At 43.9% G+C, this 22,005-nt stretch overlaps 2 protein-coding genes and 1 pseudogene across 2 annotated transcripts; 2 read left to right on the top strand and 1 right to left on the bottom strand.

Moving 5' to 3' along the window:
* Positions 1-1,004: 1,004 nt before the first annotated feature.
* LOC123147088 (uncharacterized) lies at positions 1,005-2,320 on the top strand. Its single transcript, XM_044566328.1, has 2 exons — positions 1,005-1,101; positions 1,422-2,320. The coding sequence occupies exon 2, from the start codon at positions 1,440-1,442 to the stop codon at positions 1,980-1,982; it is 543 nt and encodes a 180-aa protein (XP_044422263.1). The 5' UTR covers positions 1,005-1,101; positions 1,422-1,439; the 3' UTR covers positions 1,983-2,320.
* A 659-nt stretch (positions 2,321-2,979) lies between these two features.
* On the top strand, positions 2,980-10,414 carry LOC123154676 (uncharacterized). The gene is made up of 4 exons (XM_044573340.1): positions 2,980-3,157; positions 3,305-3,421; positions 6,700-9,737; positions 9,898-10,414. Exons 2-4 carry the CDS (start codon positions 3,413-3,415, stop codon positions 9,899-9,901), a joined length of 3,051 nt encoding a protein of 1,016 aa, XP_044429275.1. The 5' UTR covers positions 2,980-3,157; positions 3,305-3,412; the 3' UTR covers positions 9,902-10,414.
* An 8,388-nt stretch (positions 10,415-18,802) lies between these two features.
* Positions 18,803-22,005, bottom strand: part of LOC123152776 (uncharacterized) — a 3,665-nt pseudogene continuing 462 nt past the window's right edge.

The raw sequence follows: 22,005 nt of genomic DNA, 5'->3' as shown, positions 1-22,005 counted from the left end.
AGTCATAAATAGTAGCACATAGTCATAAATAGTAGCACATAGTCATAAATTTTAAGTTGACAAACTCACGACAAAGTGTAGAGGTAATTTGTCTATATTTGTTAGATTTTATAAGGATACATGGATATGCGGGTATGGGTTATGTGATCCCGTACCCGTACCCTCTCTACCCGATGGGTTTGAGATTTTCCTATTTATATACCGATGGGTAACATTTTGCCTCATACCCTTACTCTAATAGAGTTTTTACCCGCAGGGTACGTGGGTAATGGGTACTCATTGCCATCCCTACGGAGGAGTTGGCTTTACTTGGAACCATCCTGGACCCCTCCATTGTTGAGATCCACTACACCATGGCCGAGAAGAACTTCATTGTGAGAAAGAGAGATCCACACTCGGGAAATAGGGATTACTAATCTACATTTTTTGTTTGACTCATTGACCAAAACCAAATAATCGCTCGTCTTGTCATGACAATTGATAGTACTATTGATACGATATCCCTTTATTTGATATTATGTTTGCTTGTGATCCATCTCCCATGTGTGAGTAGTAGATCTCCATTATGGGAGATGTAGGGATTTGCGAGACGTGGTTTTGCCTGGCTCTGATTTGATTATGCGTGATTATTTGGAGCTTTGGTTGAGAGGTTGTTTATGCATGGTGTATATCCATTGCTTGTTTTATAATTTAAAGGCCCCGACAACACTACACCATGGTCCAAATTTAGAGGGCACGATATCTGCCGGGAAAACTGGCCAGTGCAAGTCGATCTAAACACAATTTTACTACAGTACTATATACATATACAGTATTTTGGGGTAGTTAAGATTGGGATCCTCTTTTGTAGCGGTACTGCTGTTACGGCCGGTCACTGTCGTGTGGAGGCTGACCCCACGTGTCATCGCTAAGTGTGGGATGTTTTGAGCTTTGGACATCCCTGTCCGTCGGATATTGATCGGAGGGAAGATGAGAAGGGTCAGGTAACGGTGAGGTGAGTTACCACTTACCACCGAGTATCTCCCAGTCCAGGCCGCCGGCGGATTCATCCTCGTCGACGACGGGGAGAACGGTGATCTGGACTGTCCCGTAGGACCGGAGGTAAGCCGAACCCCCCGCCTCTCTCTCTTCTCCAACTCCGGCTCCGTAGTCCGGCCGGCGCAGCACTCTGCCGGAGCCCTAGGAGATTGTTTTCCGGCATTATAGATCCAGAGCAATCAAATCCGCCCTACAGTTCCTTTCCGAGATAATCTGATCCAATGCGCACTGTTCTGAGAGCCGGATTTGGTTTTGTTTTAGTGTCCTGGTAGATTGGCAGCTGGATTTCCAAAAATCAGTACCTTTGCGGGGGACGAGGGAAGAGGGGGAGGCTTGTTCCCGTAACCGGAATCTCTCATTTATTACTTGTTACTGGCATGCAGGACATCCTCGGGTACGTGATGTCGCAATTGGGCTTCAAAGATGAGCATGCCGTCAAGAAGGTGGAGATGGCTCTGGACATCATGCAACAGGAACCTGGTCTTCACCATGGACACGGTGTTCTGAGCCACAAACCAAGCGCAAGGCCGAGAATATTTTGTCAGAAACGTCGAGAGTGTGTTGTGCCATCTGTCACATCACCCCCAGGGACAAGTTTGTGCTCAAGTTTAGGCTCATCAAATCGAATGCGCAGTGCCATGTCGATCGCACCTTCTGTGAAGCATCAAGAGCGAAGCACGTTGTCTTTGATCTCAGTATGGGGTTGCGGGGCGGGGCCGTGCCAACTCGTGCTCCATTTCAGCAGTAGCTCTCCTGCCATCAGATCTCTGCTTTTCATGTCTGTGTGCCTGGACCTGTCCCTTCGCATGATTTCTGTGGCTTCGCAAGCCTATGGAAGCTCAAGCTCGATGCCGCATGAAGAGATATGCAGTGCCTTTGCTCGACTACACCTTTGCAGATCTTCTTGGTGGTACGGAAGCCCTCCATATCCAACCTGCTGTTGATACCATGGTGATCCTCTTGTTGCTGAAATGGAAGTTGATAGTCCTGTTGTTCTGCAGTTGTTCGGTCTCTAAATGCACGCCTTCCCCCTAGTTTCATTGTTGCCATCCATCCCACAGTATTTTTCTAATGTCATTGTCGTGTATGTATCAGGTGCATGGATTTGCAAGATGTACCAGTACCTTCATCAGTTTGAAATCTGAAGCATTTTACATGGGCCCATGCATGTCCTTGTAGTTTGGTTTTCCTTTGGGAGTTAGTTAGCCCCTGCTTATGTAGGTTCTCTTTGGCATTAGCTTATGTATCTAAGCAAAAAATATCATGCATTATCTAAGTGTGAGCACAGGATTTAAGAAAGCTTATCTTGGATCTTTTAAATGTACAGAAGTCACGAAGATAAGAGGTGTTGTTTTACATGACGAGATGAGAGATGTTGACGGGCTGGATTTTCAGAGTGTTGTTAAGCCAAATACCAATTGACCAGTTTAAACAGACATATCGTCTTTTTCAGAAATAAAGAGGTGAACTTTAATCTCAATCACTGGTTTGCACCGAAATTTATAAAAAAAATTAACGGGAGTGTACCCAAACATACTTAAAAAAATTGTAGCAAAATGCTGGATATTTGACCTATTCGCTCCGGACAGTAACAAATCATCCTTACTTGTGAACTACGATGATACAAGCCAGTATAGAAAATTGTGTTACCATCATAAATTTTTTTTCTTATTATTTTTGTATAATCGGTTTCGACTTTTCTCGATCAGGTCTAGGGCCTGATCTCAAATTTGACATAGAGCCCAGTATTCTGTAGGTACGTACAACCCTGATCCCACTGCTAGACTTAATTTTTTTGTTAGCTGGATCACATGTAGGGTCATCCGTAGCCTACTTTACCTTTAGCTTTACCTTTGTGGTCTTTAAACTTACCAAGCAAAGAATCTCTGATGATGACAGATGGATGGAGCTAGAGACTGGAGTGTGCTGGGAGCAAAGAATTTTCACAGCTTTGTTGGCAGAAGAGCAAGTAAAGCAGCAAAGCAAACGCACAGAATACTACTATGTATGCATGCCCCAGGACAAGAGCTTTCTGTATCTATTCCATTCTGTGTCTGCAAGCAGCTTAGTTTTCTAAACTTGTACTGGTTCAATCCAGCCGCGCCGCGCCACAATCAAGGTAATGTTACTGTGCCAATCGTCCATATATGTATATGATCTGCAGAGTGCTTCTGCAAATTTGTCTAGTTTTTGAAAGACTTTATAACGAGCTAGGGATCATCTTCTAACTTCTCCAAATGCTTGCATCGATCCTACACATATGCAGGAACGAATTAAGCCAGCTGGAGCCTTTGCTGAAGATCCATTAGATCATGGGTTAGATCGAACAAGCCAATTCAACTCCAAATGAACCTGGAGATCTATTCAATACATCATGGAGAGGGTATGTAATCCATTCATGCATCTCCATCTTCAGGAATCAGTGTCGCGAGCTTAACTGAGATTTGCATTTGCTATGATATTTTGCTTGTCGCCTGACCACTTTGTGCGAAAACATGTTTTAGAGCAATTGCACCAGGCCCTTCTATCCTAGCCATCCATCCACGCATCGCGATCCATGCAAATACATTTCTCTTTTTTGTTTCTCTCATATAGAACATGTCTTAAAGTTCAAACCTTTGCAGAACAGCAAAGCTTTCTAACTAGAATCTAGGATAATTTTTTTATATTTTTTGGCCTGACGTAAATATACAAAATAAGTTTTATTTGATTAAAAAAATCATATTTTTAGTATTTATGTCGGACACAAAATTCTGGAAGATTTATCCTAGATTCTAGTTAGAAAGCTTTGTCGTCCTGCAAAGGTTTGAAACTCAAGACATGTTTTATATGAAAGAAACAAAAAAGAGAAAATTTCATGTAGAAAGTTAGTTATGTCACACATATCATAAAGCGATATTGAAGAGCCAGGATAGAAAGGCTTGGGTGCAGGTGCTCTAAAAATCTGCGTGCCCACTTTGTGGGTTTGCCATCTATAAAATGTTTCACTTTTGTTTGAGAAGAAGAGGATTTAGTTCAGCCGTGCCATTTGGTGAGCTATTTGCAAGTATTGCTCATGTATTAGATGTCGAATCTCACTTCGGTTAAGCTTTCCACGCGACAGACAGCGAACCCTAGCCGCCTCCCGGCGCGCTCTCGGGCGAGTCCGGAGGCACCTCCGCCGCACCTACCTCTCGACCCCCTCGTTCGTCAACCCTCCTCGCCGCCGCCGGTAGTGGCCTCCCCGGCCGGCTTGCCGGCGGCGGTGGGCCTCCCCATGACGCCTGCTTTCTCCTCTTATATCTTCCCCATCTAGTCTTCTCTGTTGACGTATAATGTGCTGTCTAGTCTCTTCCATCAGATCGGTCTTTTGATTGCATTGGCTAGAGCATGCACTTCTACATGGTATCAGAGCCAAGAGGTCTCGACTTCAAGACCCTGCTGGCGCAATTAAATTGCAGCCCACTTTCGGTCCACGTTTAGGCCTGAGGGAGCCACACGTGAGGGGGAGTGTTGACGTATAACGTGCTGTTTAGTCTCTTCCAGCAGATCGGTCTTTTGGTTGCATTGGCTAGAGCATGCACTTCTACATCCTCCATGTCCATGGTCGGCCAGATCGGACATCCCGTACGTCACGCTGGGAGTGGCTCCCACGGCTGGATGGAGTCCCTAGCTGTTCTGCCTAGAGCAGAACAAGTTGGGAATCGTCCCTAGTCACTCCCACGGCCTGCCTGTTGTGCGTGCTCAGGCACCTCCCGCTGGCATGGTCCATGACTGTGCGTGGTGAGCGTCGGCGGCTCGCGATGCCCTCATGCTCCTCACGCGCCGGGGATCCGATCCATGGCGAGGCTGGTCGAGGGGTCCTTCCCGGTGGTTATTGCATTGTTGGGCCGTGAGCAGCACAATGAAAATTTGGGCTGTGTCTTCCAACGCATGATGCCAGAGGCGGCCAGGAGGGGAATATCCTATTTGACGCACGTTCTGTCAAATTGTCGACCTTTCGCACAGACCTTGCCGATCGAGCGATCACTTGGGCCGGCCCATTTAACGTGTTTGTAGCATATCCGCTTTTGGGAACCTTCTAGAGTTTCCCAGTCAGTTTTTTCTGGTTTTGGGAACCTCCCTGAACCGGTTTTTCTTTCTTTTTTCATTTCTTTTCCTTTTTTCTTTCTCGTTTCTTTTTTTTTACTTTCAACTTTTTTTTCCTTTTTCAAGTCGATATTTCCTTTTTTTTCAAAAACTTAAAATTTTGCTCAGATTTTATAAAAATGTTCCATTGTTTAAAATATGTTCCCAAATTTTAAAATGTTTTGAACTCCAAAAAATGATAGGAATTTGAAATAATGTTCATGTATTTCAAAAAAAAATTAAAAATTTAGAAAATGTTCATATTTTCAAAAACAAACTTCCATAATTGCAAAAAATGTCCGCGGTTGCAAACTTTGGTCTGAAATTAAAAATTGTTCGAGTTTGAAAAAGTGTTCATGGTTTTAAATTTTTGTTAGATATTTCATGAAGTTTGATTTTTAAATATTTGTTTCACGGTTTCAATTTTTTTTTCATAATTTCATCAAATGTTCAATTTTCAAATATTTGTTCAAAAATTCAAAAACTGTTTGTGGTTTAAAAATTTGTTCGGAATTTCATAATTTGTTCGCAACTTCAAAAAATGTTTCATGTTTTGCAAAAACATTTTCTGCCGTTTCAAAGTTTTTGTTCACATATGCAAAAAAAGTTCTTGTCTATGAAAATGTTCAGAAATTCAAAAAATGTACGCACTTTTTCAAAATATAGACCATTTATCTGAAGTTTTGAACAAATTTCAGGTTCGAAAACATTTTTTTGGAATTTTGAACAAAAAAAATGAAAAACACAAAAAGAAAAAAAGGATCTCTGTTTTATTGTTCTTAGAGGCTTGCGCTGGCAAGTAATCACTAGTTCTCATTTTGTTCGGTGGCTAGCCCAAAAATCTTGTTTGATGGGGGTCTCGTGTTTGATCCTCGGTAATGCTCCTTTTTTCGAGAACATTTATATAGTTGCTACTGTAGTCGATCGCTAGCACATCCGCTCGCTACGCTCATTCGCTAGTGGGCCTCTGTCACTGTTTTGGCGTGTGTGCGAGTTGGTGTTGGTTGTGTGCATCCTAACTATGTAGAGGTCGGGTGTGTGCTTATTGTGTTTTGTACCTTCTTGATGCTCCATTTTAAGCAAATAAAATCCACCCCGGAAAAAAATCTTGATAGAACTAATGTGTAGTAGTATATGACCCGTCTGTTGGGAGATACTATCATTCCCTTCGCTGCCATGATTCTGTATCCTTACATACATTAGCCATTGTTTTCTTAACGAATTTAGATGATAGTAAATTATACACAATCCAGTTTAAGTGTTCGATTGCAGGCATTATAAAACACCTATATAGTCATAACAAAATGTGTACTAAAAGAAAACACAAAGAGTATAATTAACTACTTCATCTGTCCCAAATTATAAGACATTTTTGGTAGGCAAAATAGCGTACCAAAAACGTCTTATAATCTGGGACTAAGGTAGTATTATCTTTGTTATTCCTATGTCCTGTCCCTATATTTAAAAATGTGCCTTACAACTTGAAACAAAGTAGTGAAAAAGAAACAATGGTAAAAGTGATGAACCTCATTCATTGATTATTATACACCGCAGGACATAATAATCAAGGCAAATACCATCGATGCTGCAGCAGGAGAAATACTCGGTATTCTAGATGGCATCAGCAAATACGAAAGAAAAATCTACTTTTTTGGTTGGTGTGGACTCGGGGCATCTGCTGCTCTCAGAGTGGCAGCCCAACGCCTGAAATCACTGGTTGCTAAAGGAAGGAAGTTTGACAAGGTTGTCCACGTGGATTGCACATTGTGGCAAAGCATGAGAGCCCTGCAAAAGGCAGTTGCTGAGGAGCTAGAGCTTCCCCAGTCGGTGATGGCCATCTTTGATCAGCATGATGAGGAGGATGATTTCAATGGGATAGACCAAGGCTCCAGAGGGGTTTTATTGGATGTCAGAGAGGAGATCTTCAGAAAGCTTGCTAGTAGTACGTTTGTGGTGTTTTTTCACAACGGGAGCAACCACTACATTGATTTGTACGAGTGTGGTGTCCCTGTAACAACATTTTTGAGTAACAAGGTCGTGTGGACCTGGGGTGGGGGTTTTCATTTGCCCAATAAAAGTCTGGAACGTCAGCTTAGAAACAATGTGGTTGATGTTTTCGTGGGAAGTGAAGACTGGCACGATCATGTATTGCATGAAGAGGCCGCGGAGGTTGCCAAGCACGTGGGTATTCTTGATCCTGATAAGATAGTAGAGTGCTTCCAGTATGCTTGGGCAAGAAGACTTGTGTGTGATATTGACTGGGAGATGCATGCTTCAAACTATTGGGTAAGCGACGGGATTATACAAGGTCAAGGCGATACATTGGCATGGGAGGTTGGCAATGCTTTGAAGAGAAACGTACACTTGGATCGGATTGTGGAGAATATTTACTATGAGAAAGAGATTGGTGGTCGCATTCCCAGTCCTAATGGCTGTTGGGTTTCAGCCACACACCAAACCCTGCTACATGATGGTAATCGCGTGTTGCCTCCTCGGGCGACATCCTTCTTCCTTCTAACAGAAGAATCAGAGGGTAGGAGGGTGGTATTACCAGCTGCCATGTTCCCACACAACAATAGGCTACGGGTGTTACATCTATCTTGGTGCACCTTCAGTTTTACATCTCCTCCCTTCTTCTGTTGCAGCCACCTAAGATTCCTCCTGCTGGACCATTGCACAGATGTCAGAGAGGAGGAGCATCAAAGCAACAACCAAAGCGGATCATGTTTCCAGAAGTTGTGGGTGTTGGACCTGAGGTACACAGATTGGTACTCAAAAACTATGATGTGTTTAATGGATGAACTCAGGGAGCTGAATGTGGAGACAGACAAGGATTGGATGAGCATAGTTGATCGCTGTGGCAATAGAACAAGCCTTGTCAAGCTCCGAGTAGCTACCAACACAGACTCTGCAACAGAAATAGCCATTCACTGTCATGTCCCTAACCTGTCTAGCGCCAGCCTCCTTAAGGAAATCATCCTTGAGGACTGTGTTGGATTGGAACAAGTTGTCACTGATGTTCTGCCACCATTGCTTGAGTCATTTAGTTTCTTCATCACTGATGATGCTATCCCTAAGATATCAAGCATTTCCTTAGAGGGCCTTGCCAAATTGAAGAGTGTGCTGCTAAGAGGGGTGATGGAGAACCTCCAGGATCTGGATCTCTCGGGTACAGCAGTGAAGACCCTCGACCTCAGAAAAGTGGTAGCCCTGAACCTCAAGCAGCTCATCCTACTGGGTTGTGAGAAGCTGCAAACAATACAACATCCATCAAGTAACAAATGGCCAAGGAGGTTCGAGGTGTTGCGCATTGACACCATCCGATCAGCATCATCTGCCCAAGCTAATTGGGAAGAGAAGACCAAGGAGACTATTGCTGCTATAGGATCATCTTGTATTGCTGCAGTTCCTTCTGAAAAACCAGCTACATCCTTTGATTGGTACATCTCTGTAAGGGATGCAAGGCTCTTTAGGTCGCTAGAGCCCTTTGAAAAATATTTCACGAAGAAGTGTGGATGTATAGAGATGGCGTCATCACCTACAGGTAGTGTTGCTATTGATGATAGTGGACGGGCTCAAGGAATTAGAAAGCCTGGTCATTATTTATATGCAAGAGATATAATCTTCCGAGACCACCTGCTGGCTGCTACTGCTAATGAAGGTGCAATCGGATGGATGTGGGCTTTCTCGTCTGTTCCTGCTGTTGATGAATCCGTGAGCTGGTACGTCCACATACAAGATGAAGAGGAGATAAAGAGTGGATTACTGCAGCAACAAGGCAACATCCAAGGAACTAGTACTGGTGTTTCTTTAATCCCTGATTTTATATGTTACAGTGCTATAACACTGCGTGTGCATGATAGCTTGTCCATCACTAGCATCCCAAGCCCACAAGTGCTATGGTCGAGCAGGTTTACAAAATCATGGAGCTACCTTCGATGGTGTCGAGTTGAGAGATGCCCCAAGCTAAGCTCTGTATTTCCTATCCCCACACGAGGTGATGATGGGAATGATTATGAGATAGTTGAATGCTTTTCTTGGTTGACCACGTTCCGGGCATCCCAGCTCCTGAAGGCACGCTACATCTGGAACTGGAGTACAACATGCATACCCAGTAAAGATTCCTTTCAACGCCTAAAATTCATGCACCTAGACTATTGCCCCGGGCTCATACATGTGCTCCCCTTATCCGTAAATATGACTACCTTGGGGAACCTAGAGACCCTCGAGATCGTGTGTTGTGGCGATCTCATGGAGATCTTCCCTTTGGACCCTAAGCGCCAAGAGAAGGAAACCGTTATAAATTTCCCCGAGCTGAAGCATATCCACCTACACGATCTCCCCAAGCTGCAGCGCATCTGTGGAAGTAAGATGTTTGCGCCAAAGCTCGAGACTATCAAGACAAGGGGCTGCTGGAGCCTGAGGCGCCTGCCCGCCGTTGCCAAGCAATGCCCGGAGGTGGACTGCGAGAAGGAATGGTGGGACATCTTGGAGTGGGCCGAGGTGGATGCAAACCACCACCCTTCGCTCTACAAGCCGAGCCACTCGAGGTACTACAAGAAGGCCCAACTGCCAAGAGGCACCGTACTCAGGTGAGATATATCTGGCTCCATCTTCCCATTCATTAATAATTAACTTCGTGTGCTAGTCAAACTTAGTTTCATCATCATCCTCCCAGTACTATTCTACTTTCATTAATTTACATAGTTATAATCAATCATCTCATTGGCGATTTATTATGCTGCATTCCAGGTAATCCATCCCTTCACTGACGTGATCTTCAGCTTGCTTCGACACTACATGCATGTTGGCTTACAAAGTTCAAGATTTCTCTGCAATATATGGTTGTGTGTATGTTTCCTACCCAAATTCATGTTACTTGATTGGTTTGTGAGTGCTCTGTATCTACTTTGCCATGGTGTGACTCTGCTCGTACAGCAATCTACGTTGTTGACGTGACGATGTGTCTACCAATTTGGATTTGTTTCGTTTGGTTTGGTTCGGTCATCTTTGCTGGACCGACCCATGTATCCATCAGAGCAAGTATCTATCATCTGGTTGGAGAGATGATGGTATAGGCTCTGAGCAAGAGAGAAATAAATAGGAGTGGCATTCAGCTTATGTGGCATGGTGCTGCCATGCTCTCTCTGTGTGGTGTGGTGTGGTGTGTGATTTGTCAGCTATGCACTGACTGTTGTAATAATTTGTTGTACTCTGACTTCCATATACGTAACAGTGATGAAGATTATACGTGTGTTTGTTTTTGCTACAGTTTTGCGTTTTATAAATCCGCTGCCGAGTGTTACTTATCTGAATGCTGTAGCTCTATGCTTTATGCTTTGCTTTGTTCTGGGTTGTTTGATGACTGTTATAAGTTTGTATACATATATCATGCAAAGAGCTCTTCTTATTTTTACTGGCTATCTGAGCACCAAGTAGTTAATGCCGTTCAGGCTTGTATAATCATCGAAGTTTGTATACTTTGGACCCTACAGACTACAGAGCATGATATATTAGCGGGCCATTTAATAACTGTATATTAAGTTTTTAAGACAAGATTATGTAGAGGCATGCATATATACATATCATTCTCATCTATGCATCTTTATTTAGTTATTTCCAGAAGATCATCGCTAGAGTAAGCTAGCAAGGAAAACAGAGCTACATTACATATACACAGAGCTGAGTAGTACAGTATTAGCTATTTAGTGTCAACTGGGCAAAGGGAAACCATGTTTTTGTACATATATTTTTTGGCCAGTATCACTGGTCGATGCTAATGCAAGTCGAAATGTAAATTCGGATGGGATTTTCTTTTCAGTTTGAAAAGAAACAGCCCAACGTTAGCTAGGGTCTCAATGCACACTGTTTTGCATACAAACATGATAGTACTACAAATTTAGAGATAACGTCTTGACGAGGAGAAGCATACCAAGACCTATAGTGGAAGCTCGAGCTGTACCAAAACTCCATGAGCGAAAGCCAATGAGTCCCCTGCATATAGAAAAGAAAAAGAGCGAACGGAGCACCTCCATTTGAATCGAGGCACTGGTTAACACACTTCGTTTGTCCATTTATTTGTATGCGGGCGATACGACTGTGCTAAGCGTTGGTTGTGTTCCTGACAATATGGGCCATGGCCCATGGAGCTCCCTCACGGTTGGTCCAGAAGTGTCTCCTGCCCGAGCTGTTTAATGGCTGCTGATTGATTACTCTGCTTCCCGTGAACGTGAGGCACAACAGAGTTGAGAGGTTCTCTAGGAGATTCTCACGATGGCTAGCTGTGTTCTTGCGATCTTCTAGCTCTCCATTTCCACTGTGTCGACCAAGTCCGTTGCACTTCCGTGTTTATCATGTCATTCCTCAAAAAAGAAAGTTTATCACGTCACACAGCCAACCAAATCAGTATCATCATGTTACAAAATTGCATAACATATTACAAACAAACATATTCTCTTTTTCTCATAAACGGAAGCATTTTATCAGTTTCTGGCAAATACATCCAGATGATGATGTGCTACAAGAAGTAACATCCAAAGATACAGGTCGGATACAATGTCAACATCTGAATCATCATCTGGTTACAAATGGATGGATGGATGGAGTACTCAAGTTTATATGGAGGACAAATGAGCAAGCACACAGATACACATAACAACCAGTTAGAGATGCAGAGATATACGGTAATACATCGGCGAATTGAAACAACGAATACAATGAGAATAAGGGTTATTATAAGGCAGATAAGACTACACAGGAGAAAATCCAGTAGAGCAATGTAATTTGAACAAGGACATGAGCAGCCACCAGAAGATCGGGTCTACCTGCCGGGTGAGCTACATCAGCTTCAAACTGACGTTCTTGAGATTTGGATGCTCCACATACATGTTCTCTAACTGTTTTTTCATCTTATCGATGGCTCTACCATGCATCCGAATTTCCTTGAGGTTCGTGAGAAACCATAGCCCGTTCATCTCCAGGTATTTATCAGCTTGTACCAGCTCGAGCTTAGGCATTGTGTCCTTTTCAAACCTCAAAAGGTCGAGATTTTCAAACCTCACGAATGATGAGCCTAGGAAATGCAGCTGATTCATTTTAATTGCCACGTTCCTCAGTCGTAAAACTGCGAGACTTGGCAGACTCCCAAGGGTTTGTACCTCAGCATCTCTGTCCAAGTTGCTGCGCTGTAGATCCAACTTTGATAGACTCTGTAGGTGATGCATCCAATGTGGTACTCTGTTTAGGGGTCCGACCAACTTGAGGCTCTCAAGGTGTTTTGGTGGCAACAAATTCCCACCCAAACAGCCATCTATATCATCACCGCCATGCACTGTCAAAGAACGAAGTTGGTTGTGAGCAGCAATGGCAGACCATAACTTCTTCTGGTTTTCCTTGTTGATACCTGACACACCTAGCTTACGCAGCTGGGTAAGTGCACTGAGCTCCTTTATGATGTTTTTCTGCCCCCTTGTAACATTGACAGCACCCAGTGTTTGCAGGGACGTCAATTTTCCAGTCCCTCTTGGAGCTTTAACACCAAAAACATATTTAGTGTGTAAAATCACCGAGATAAAGCGCTGCACTTTGAATATATCGTGCATGTTCAAACCAAGTTCTGAAAGTTCTGCACTCCAAAATAATTTCACTAGAGAGTGCAAAGCGGCGGCAGCCTGCGCAAGACAAATTCTTCCTTGTAATTGCAAATATATGCAGCTACATGTATTTCCTACATAGGTCTGGAACCATGATATGGAATCGTGCGGTATAGACATCCACCAATAGAGAGTGAATTGCAGAAAACCACCACATTTCAGTTTAGGTTTGCAGGAAACACTCTTCTACGTTTTTGCTGTAGAAAACACTGATTTTTTTCTAATCTTTTGCAGAAAACACCAAACCTCCTGTTCGGGCAGTTTAAGCACTATTATGACAGGTGGGACCCTGTCTTGTCGAGTGGCTCACGGCCGCGAGCTGACGCCGTCTAACGGCGCTACAGTGCGGACCGGTGCGCCGATAGAGACTAGCTCAGCTCTCTCATCTGCCTCGCCCTCTCCTCTCGTCACTCTGCTCTCCTCTCCCCACTCTGTTCTTCTCCCCCGACGCCGCCACAACGCCGGCCGCCGTTCTGCTGCTCCCCCGTGGCCATGGTGTCGTGGAGCGACGAGACCAGTGAGGATTCAGTCATGAACATCTCCTCCTCCTGTGATGGCATCATCAAGGTCAGTTTGCTATAGGTAGGGTTAGGGTTAGGGTTAGTGATTTGGGGATTTTGTGAATGAGCTCGAGCTGAACCTAGGTTTATCTTTGCTTGCTCCTCCCGCAGCTTCCAGCTACGATGCACGATCCGAATTTCAATGGCACTGACGCAGATGTGAATGTTTTATGCGAACACGGCGAGCCGGCCGAGTGCTTAGTTGCATTTGAAGGGATGCACACGGGCAGGAGGTTTCTAGGATGTGCTAAGAAGGTATGATCCTTTATAAGTGAAGGTGTTCATCATGTTCATTGCTGAATGTGCTAAGTTTGGTATTTCTTTACCTTTACCTGACATGCCTTGTCATCAGATGGTACACCTTGTTTATTGTGGTTAGTGATTACTGCTTTGTTTATCAAGTTGTTAAGCTTGGTTAAGTGCTTAGTCTTTGTTTAACTTGTTTTATCCAGTGAGTGGATGGTTGTCATTGTTTATTATGGTCAGTGCTTAATTACTTGTTTAACAGTGGTCATTGTTTATTTGTTTGATGTGTGATATGTTTGCTGCACATATTAGACCCCCTGAACATGTTAGCTTATGGAGTATGGCACTTAACAGTGGTCTTCAACCTACTCACTTAGATGATTCTTTATTGTTTTATTGGAGCGTTTTATTGTTTATCTTACAGGAAGGCATAAACTGTGGAGTAGTTCAATGGATTGATTTTGAATGGCCAGACTCAGTGGAGAAGGCATTGGCCAAGTTATGGGATATGTATGAGGAGAGTAAGTCGGGTAGGACCAATGACAATCTGGAGAGTTCGTCCTTTGTAATTCACAACCTGACAGAAGAGAAGAAGAAACTACAAGAGAATTATGACAGTCTGTATGCTGATGTCAATGCTCTCTTGGATGCCCAGCAATAGAGGGGTCTGGAGTTGAGCAATCTAAAGGAGCAGAAGGAATGTCTTGATGTGAAGATTGCAGAGCTAGAAACTGTAGTGGGCAACTTGAAGTCAGAGCTGGCAAAGAAAGAGGAGGAGAAGAAGAAAGTACAGGAGGACTATGACAGTTTGTATGCTGATGTCAATGCTCTCTTGGATGCCCAACAGCAGAAGGGTGTGGAGTTAAACAATCAGAAGGAGCAGAAGGAATATGTTGATTTGAAGATTGCTGAGCTAGAAACTGTAGTGGGAAACTTGAAGGCAGAGCTGTCAAAGAAAGAGGAGGAGAAGAAGAAGCTACTGCAAAAGTATGAGACTCTAGTGAACCTGACAGGTGCTCAAGCCAATGTGATTAGGAACTTGAAGTTCAATCGTTTGAAGGAGAAGGAAAGGCTGACAGAAGAGAGGCTTAAATTGCAGCATCACATTTCTGAGCTTCAAAAGTCTGAGGAGAAGATAAAGCAGAAGCTTCAAGGGGTGAAGGCCATCTTAGATGAGTAGGGGTGTCTTCTAGTATGATAATCATCTATATGTATGTAGATGATAGTCTTCTATGCAAAACTTTAGTATGAACTTGGTCCTCAACTACTTTAACTATGTATTTTGTGATCCAAGGTGTTGGATCCAGCAGTGTTGTAATGTAGATGATAATCATCTATTGAGTACTGTAGTTTGAATTTGTGAACCCAGTAATTTAAGTATGTATGTTGTGATCCATTGTGTTGGATTCAACCTTGATGAACCTTCATGAATGTGAGTCAAATTTGATGCTATATGCTTTATGTGCTTAGTACAATTTGGTTTTATTTGGTTTAGATGATTATCATCTATTCAGTAAGTAATTTAACTTACTATTTTGTTATCAATGGGGTTGGATCCAATTTGACCAAGATTTGATCGATTCATCGACAGAATAGGTCTAGGGGTACCTTCACCACCATTTCATCGATTCATTGACAGAATGGCCCTAGGGGCACCTTGACCCTCATGTCCTCGAATCATCGACAGAATGGCCCTAGGGGTACTTTGACCACCATTTCATCGATTCATCGACAGAATGGCCCTAGGGGCACCTTGACCCTCATGTCATCGATTCATCGACAGATTGGCCCTAGGGGTACCTTGACCACCATTTCATCGATTCATCGACAGAATGGCCCTAGGAGTACCTTGACCACCATTTCATCGATTCATCGATAGAATGGCCCTAGGGGTACCTTGACCACCATTTAATCGATTCATCAAGTAACTCAGCATATGTTGGACATATTTCCCACTTGGCTAACTCTGTCTTACTCCTATTTGTATTGAACCTGACCATCAACTTAGTCCTGATTCCATCTACCATGGTCTTTATTGGTTTACCCCTCACATCTAATGTCATCTTGTTGAACACCTCACTAATATTGTTGACAACTAGGTCAGTTTTGCAGTTGAAGTCCATGGCATATCTAGCCCAAGCATGTCTAGTGATGAGGAGCGAACCTCGAGACGAGGGTCGTTCCATTGTTGGCCCGATCTTTCACGATACAAAACTCCATCGCAGCAAGAACTCGTCGCAGGTTTACGAAGATGCTCGCAAATCCCACGGAAACAACACGCCAACCCCTCGATCCGAAGGAATAACGTGGACGAACCGTATAGGCTCAGCTTGTAATCTCCTACGCGTCGCGTTGTAGGAACTCACACGCCAACAGAGAAATTTGACAAGGTTTCTCTAAACTCGATAATGGCCGACGGCCAAAAAACACACACGTGTCTAATTCATCATAACATAATCTACCCTTAAACATGACGCACCATGGCTTTATATATAGCCAACTTCTATGTTTGACGTGACCAACAGGCTGGCCGCATCCTATCTATCTATCTCATCTTCTAATTCAAAAGGAAAACGTTCTGGACTTTTCCAAACACAACAACCGACTTTTGGTTTAAACTACTAAGGAAATAAAAACAACTACGACGACATCTCAATTCTGGACGGTGCGTCTGGATGCAAACAGCAGGTGGTGGACCCCACCCAGTTTCCTTCAAAGAAAGTAATTTTTTGATCTCTCGCGGCATCCTTGGGTATTCCTTCTCTGGTGGCCGTACATGATGAAAGTAGTACCGGATCAAAACTCCTTTGTTATTATCAACGATCAGGACTCCTCCATGAAAGCGCCAGATCCTCCTAATCTCTTGGCCAAATAAAAACTGATCAAACGTATTAGTATATGAGTACATCTTTGCATGCATGCACAAGCACACCTTCCCACGTAATGCATGCATGTTGAACATCCTCCTTTTCTCTTTCTTACGTGAGTGCATCCTTATCAATGGCATAGTATGCATGCATGTAACTTCTACAATGGAAACATCATTGACCACTTGAACGACTACTGGATTAATAGTGTCAGTTATGGACATGGTCATATCATCCTCCCTTCCTTCAAACGAAACCGTCCACGGTTTCCAATCAATTTCTTTAACAACATCTTCATCTATTGATTGTTCGGGCGCCAAAAAAATTTCATCAACTTCGTCTTCCTTTTCCTTTTTTGCTTCTTCTTGCTCCTTCATCTTTCGCAGTCGTTCTTTCGTCCAAGCGTTGAACAACTTTTTTTCCATAGACATGAGAACATATTTTTTGTCCCGGTTAACAGTGTACGTGTTGGCGAGATAGTCATGTGTAACATTGTTTTCCTTGTACCATGGCCGTCCCAACAACATATGACACGAAACCATCGACACCGGAATTACGTCGCACAAAATCTCACAAGAAAATTTTCCGACCGAAAACAGTACCATAGTTTGGTGTGTGATGTGAAGTTTGTCGTCGCACCTCCTCAAAATATACGGTCGTGGATGTGGTGTCATTGATAGCTCCAGCTTCTCCACCATGTCGATGCTGACCGCGTTGACCGAACTGTCATGGTCAATTGTCATGGCGCAGACTCTCTCTCCCACTTTACAGTAGGTGTGAAAAAGGTCAGCACCATAACCTTTCTCCTCCAGCAAAAAATCGCCGGAGAGCCTCCAACAGCTCCTTGCTGACGGCGCGCCGGCCGTCTCCTCCGAAGTGCCGTGAGAAACGCTAGTGCTCTGATACCATTTGATGAGGAGCGAACCTCGAGACGAGGGTCGTTCCGTTGTTGGTCTGATCTTTCACGACACAAAACTCCATCGCAGCAAGAACTCGTCGCAGGTTTACGAAGATGCTCGCAAATCCCACGGAAACAACACGCCAACCCCTCGATCCGAAGGAATAACGTGGACGAACCGTATAGGCACAACTTGTAATCTCCTACGCGTCGCGTCGCAGGAACTCACACGCCAACGGAGATCTTTGACAAGGTTTCTCTAAACTCAATAATGGCCGACGGCCGAAAAACACACACGTGTCTAATTTATCATAACATAATCTACCCTTAAACATGACGCGCCATGGCTTTATATATAGCCAACTTCTATGTTTGACGTGACCAAACAGGCTGGCCGCATCCTATCTATCTATCTCATCTTCTAAAAGGAAAACGTTCTGGACTTTTCCAAACACAACAACCGACTTTTGGTTTAAACTACTAAGGAAATAAAAACAACTACGACGACATCTCAATTCTGGACGGTGCGTCTGGATGCAAACAGCAGGTGGTGGACCCCACCCAGTTTCCTTCAAAGAAAGTAATTTTTTGATCTCTCGCGGCATCCTTGGGTATTCCTTCTCTGGTGGCCGTACATGATGAAAGTAGTACTGGATCAAAACTCCTTTGTTATTATCAACGATCAGGACTCCTCTATGAACGCCAGATCCTCCTAATCTCTTGGCCAAATAAAAACTGATCAAACGTATTAGTATATGAGTACATCTTTGCATGCATGCACAAGCACACCTTCCCACGTAATGCATGCATGTTGAACATCCTCCTTTTCTCTTTCTTACGTGAGTGCATCCTTATCAATGGCATAGTATGCATGCATGTAACTTCTACAATGGAAACATCATTGACCACTTGAACGACTACTGGATTAATAGTGTCAGTTATGGACATGGTCATATCATCCTCCCTTTCTTCAAACGAAACCGTTCTCGGTTTCGAATCAATTTCTTTAACAACATCTTCATCTATTGATTGTTCGGGCGCCAAAAAAATTTCATCAACTTCGTCTTCCTTTTCCTTTTTTGCTTCTTCTTGCTCCTTCATCTTTCGCAGTCGTTCTTTCGTCCAAGCGTTGAACAACTTCTTTTCCATAGACATGAGAACATATTTTTTGTCCCGGTTAACAGTGTACGTGTTGGCGAGATAGTCATGTGTAACATTGTTTTCCTTGTACCATGGCCGTCCCAACAACATATGACACGAAACCATCGACACCGGAATTACGTCGCACAAAATCTCACAAGAAAATTTTTCGACTGAAAACAGTACCATAGTTTGGTGTGTGATGTGAAGTTTGTCGTCGCACCTCCTCAAAATATACGGTCGTGGATGTGGTGTCATTGATAGCTCCAGCTTCTCCACCATGTCGATGCTGACCGCGTTGACCGAACTGTCATGGTCAATCGTCATGGCGCAGACTCTCTCTCCCACTTTACAGTAGGTGTGAAAAAGGTCAGCACCATAACCTTTCTCCTCCAGCAAAAAATCGCCGGAGAGCCTCCAACAGCTCCTTGCTGACGGCGCGCCGGCCGTCTCCTTCGAAGTGCCGTGAGAAACACCAGTGCTCTGATACCACTTGATGAGGAGCGAACCTCGAGACGAGGGTCATTCCGTTGTTGGTCCGATCTTTCACGACACAAAACTCCATCGCAGCAAGAACTCGTCGCAGGTTTACGAAGATGCTCGCAAATCCCACGGAAACAACACGCCAACCCCTCGAATCCACTGGTTTCTTCCAGAGACTTTAGAAGAGCTACCTCACCACCAACCACCATATTAATCACGATTCCATCTGCACAATCATAGTACATCAACCACATCAGCACTTCCAAAAGGCAGATCAATTGATATTTTTTAAAGTTACCTGTTCCCAAGCATGCTGATACACGTCTTAAGTAAGCCTCCTGAAAAATTCAGACACAAACATCAGGAAAGACAAAATGATCTACAGATTAGAACCAATGGTGCACAACGAAACAGCATGAAGGCATGACAGCACTGAAAGGTAAAATTTACCATAAACAGCTAAGGGTATTTGGGCCACAGAAGTCCTGAAGGTAAAATATCATGAAAAATTACGACTGCTCACCTTCTTTGTAGGCCATTCATAGTTTATCAGCACACGAGACATAAGCGGGGAGCCTCTCCCATCGCCGCCGAAGGCAAGCAAGCATCTGTTACAACTGTAATATTTAGCTTCAAGACCACCCTTTCAGGCTTGGGACTTCCATCAATAGAAGTATCTTCAATCTGATTTCGCAGTATTGCTGCCCAACGGGATTTCTCAAGAACAGATGCACGCTCAGCTTCATCTTGATCGCTGTACTGCGTACACAAATCCACAGATTGATATTATTAAGTAGCACAATTAGTTCATAGCAAGGACCATAAACAATCAAGAGAACCTGAAACAACATTCATATCACTATAGCGGGGGTAACAGAAAAGCAAGAAAGCCTGGGACCATTGGATACAGAAAAATATCTGCAATTGCACAATCATAATTCCTATATGAAGGTGTCATTATTATCAATGTTTTCTCTTGAAGAATTAAACAATTAACAGTGCAAATTGTGTATCAAAAAAACACAACCAACAATCACAAAGTATATCACAGAACTGAACATGGAAATTGGCACCCAACCCAACTTGAGCATACGGTGATAAGGACACGAAGGGGAGGTTGGCAACAGCAGCACAGACAGCATCGAGCTCAGCCCGGGATGAAACACATATGGCAATGGGCACCGAGCCGTGGCGATCAGAGACAACACCTAGGAGCTCCAGTAGTGTCCTCTGCACACCAAAAACAACCACAGGTTCACAAGAATAAAAATCTGGTTCAATGCGTACGATCTGTGGCTGTTTAACTGAACACAGTTATCAGCTGAGAGGAACCCAAGAATGCATGGTAACAGGGATGTTGGACACGCACCATCTTGAACTGGAGGCGGTCAACGGCGAGGTAGAAATGTCGCCCGGAGCTGAGGATGTTAAAATGGTTCATAAGTAGGACGGGATGCACATGTGGCAGGAAGATCAGGGCCGGGGATTATCACCTGGGGTGGGATAGGGTCATCGCCGGGGAGCTAGGAGACGTCATCACGGCCGGAGTGGAAATCAAAGCAGCGGTGGTGGAATATTCCTCAGCAAGAACAGCAGCGCAACCGTCTAACAAAGAACAGAATTAAAAGGTAAGGGGCTGCAGCTCTACCTTTTCTTGCTAAGCTTAAAACTTGCAATGATCTTCTGGAAATAACCATAGTTTTAAATAGCCGGCTATAGCTCCGCTATAGCCCTCTATAGCCTTTTCAGCAGGGTGCCGCTAAATGCTCGCCTTCACAAAAAGCCCGCTATAGCCTGCTATAGCTCGCTATAGCCTATTTGGAGGCCCGCCGCTATTTTCCATAGCTCGCTATTTAAAACATTGGAAATAACTTAATAGAGGTCCATAGATGAGAATGATATGTATTAATGGCATGGTACAAATAAGCTGAATGGAAGTGCATAGATGAAAATGATATTGGAGAAATAGCACACAGCAGAGAGAGCATATATAGCAGCAAGATGAGCACGCCCACACTCATGATGCATAATTAAGCTGAATGCTAATCTTATTTATGGAGTTCTATCTTGCTGAAAGCCTGTACCATCATCCACCCAAGCATATGATAAATACTTGCTTTGCTGCTTATATGGTGACCAAACCAAACCAAACCAAACAGGCGCAGAGCCGCGCCATGGCAATGCAGATGCAGAGCACACAAAAACTAATCAAGCAGCCATAGAAATTTAGCAAGCAAAGCTTGAGGTGTTGAGCTAGTACAGATTGATGCAATGAGCTCCATCGTGCAACAGAGTGGTACATTTTCAGGTACGGGCATATCCTCTAATTTTTATCTTTATCTTTTGGAAGGGATGGATAGATTACCAGAGGATGATGAGGTCGAAGAGGGTGGCCTGTTGATGAGGTCCTCGGCGGAGCGCGCGGGCGTGGGCGGGGCCGGAGGAGGTCTTGGCGTCGGCGCCGGCGAGGGTCACCAGTTGAGGGTGAAGCTTCAAGCCGTCGTGGTGGTCGAACCCGAGGACGGCCGGCTGGGTCCGGTGGTGGAGCGACAAGGAAATAGGGGCGGGGGCGGGGGCCGACGGCAGCGAGGGTGGGATTGGCGGCGGCAGGAAGAGGGTCACAGCCTGGGCCTGTGTGGTTGGCGTGGTGGTAGTACGAGTCGACAGGGTAGGGCCTGTTGGGCTTGTCTCTGGGTAAGAAGAAAGAAGAAGTAGCAGGCCGAAACATGAACCGCACAAGAAAAGCTCTATCGACCCCTTAAAAAACAAAAACACAAGAAAATCTCTTTCAAAAAAGAATTATATTTTTGAACAATGGCAATTTTTTTCATGATTTATTGACCATCAAAGAAAATATTTATATACAATTTTTAACAAATAAATAATTCTATAGTTTATAAGATGTCAACGAGTGGTCTATCTATGTCCTCCCCTCCTCCCGCCTGACCTTTTCCACGTTTCAGCAAGTCCCTCTTGATGCTGAACCCACGTTCTTTCGTGTACTGGTTGTAGAA

This window comes from Triticum aestivum, chromosome 7A (genome assembly GCF_018294505.1).
Source record: "Triticum aestivum cultivar Chinese Spring chromosome 7A, IWGSC CS RefSeq v2.1, whole genome shotgun sequence".
Lineage (NCBI taxonomy): Eukaryota > Viridiplantae > Streptophyta > Magnoliopsida > Poales > Poaceae > Triticum > Triticum aestivum.
This window is presented reverse-complemented; position numbering and strand designations above follow the sequence as displayed.

Coding starts and splice junctions, on each gene's coding strand:
- LOC123147088 (XM_044566328.1), top strand. CDS start 1,440: ATGTCGCAATTGGGCTTCAAAGATGAGCATGCCGTCAAGAAGGTGGAG.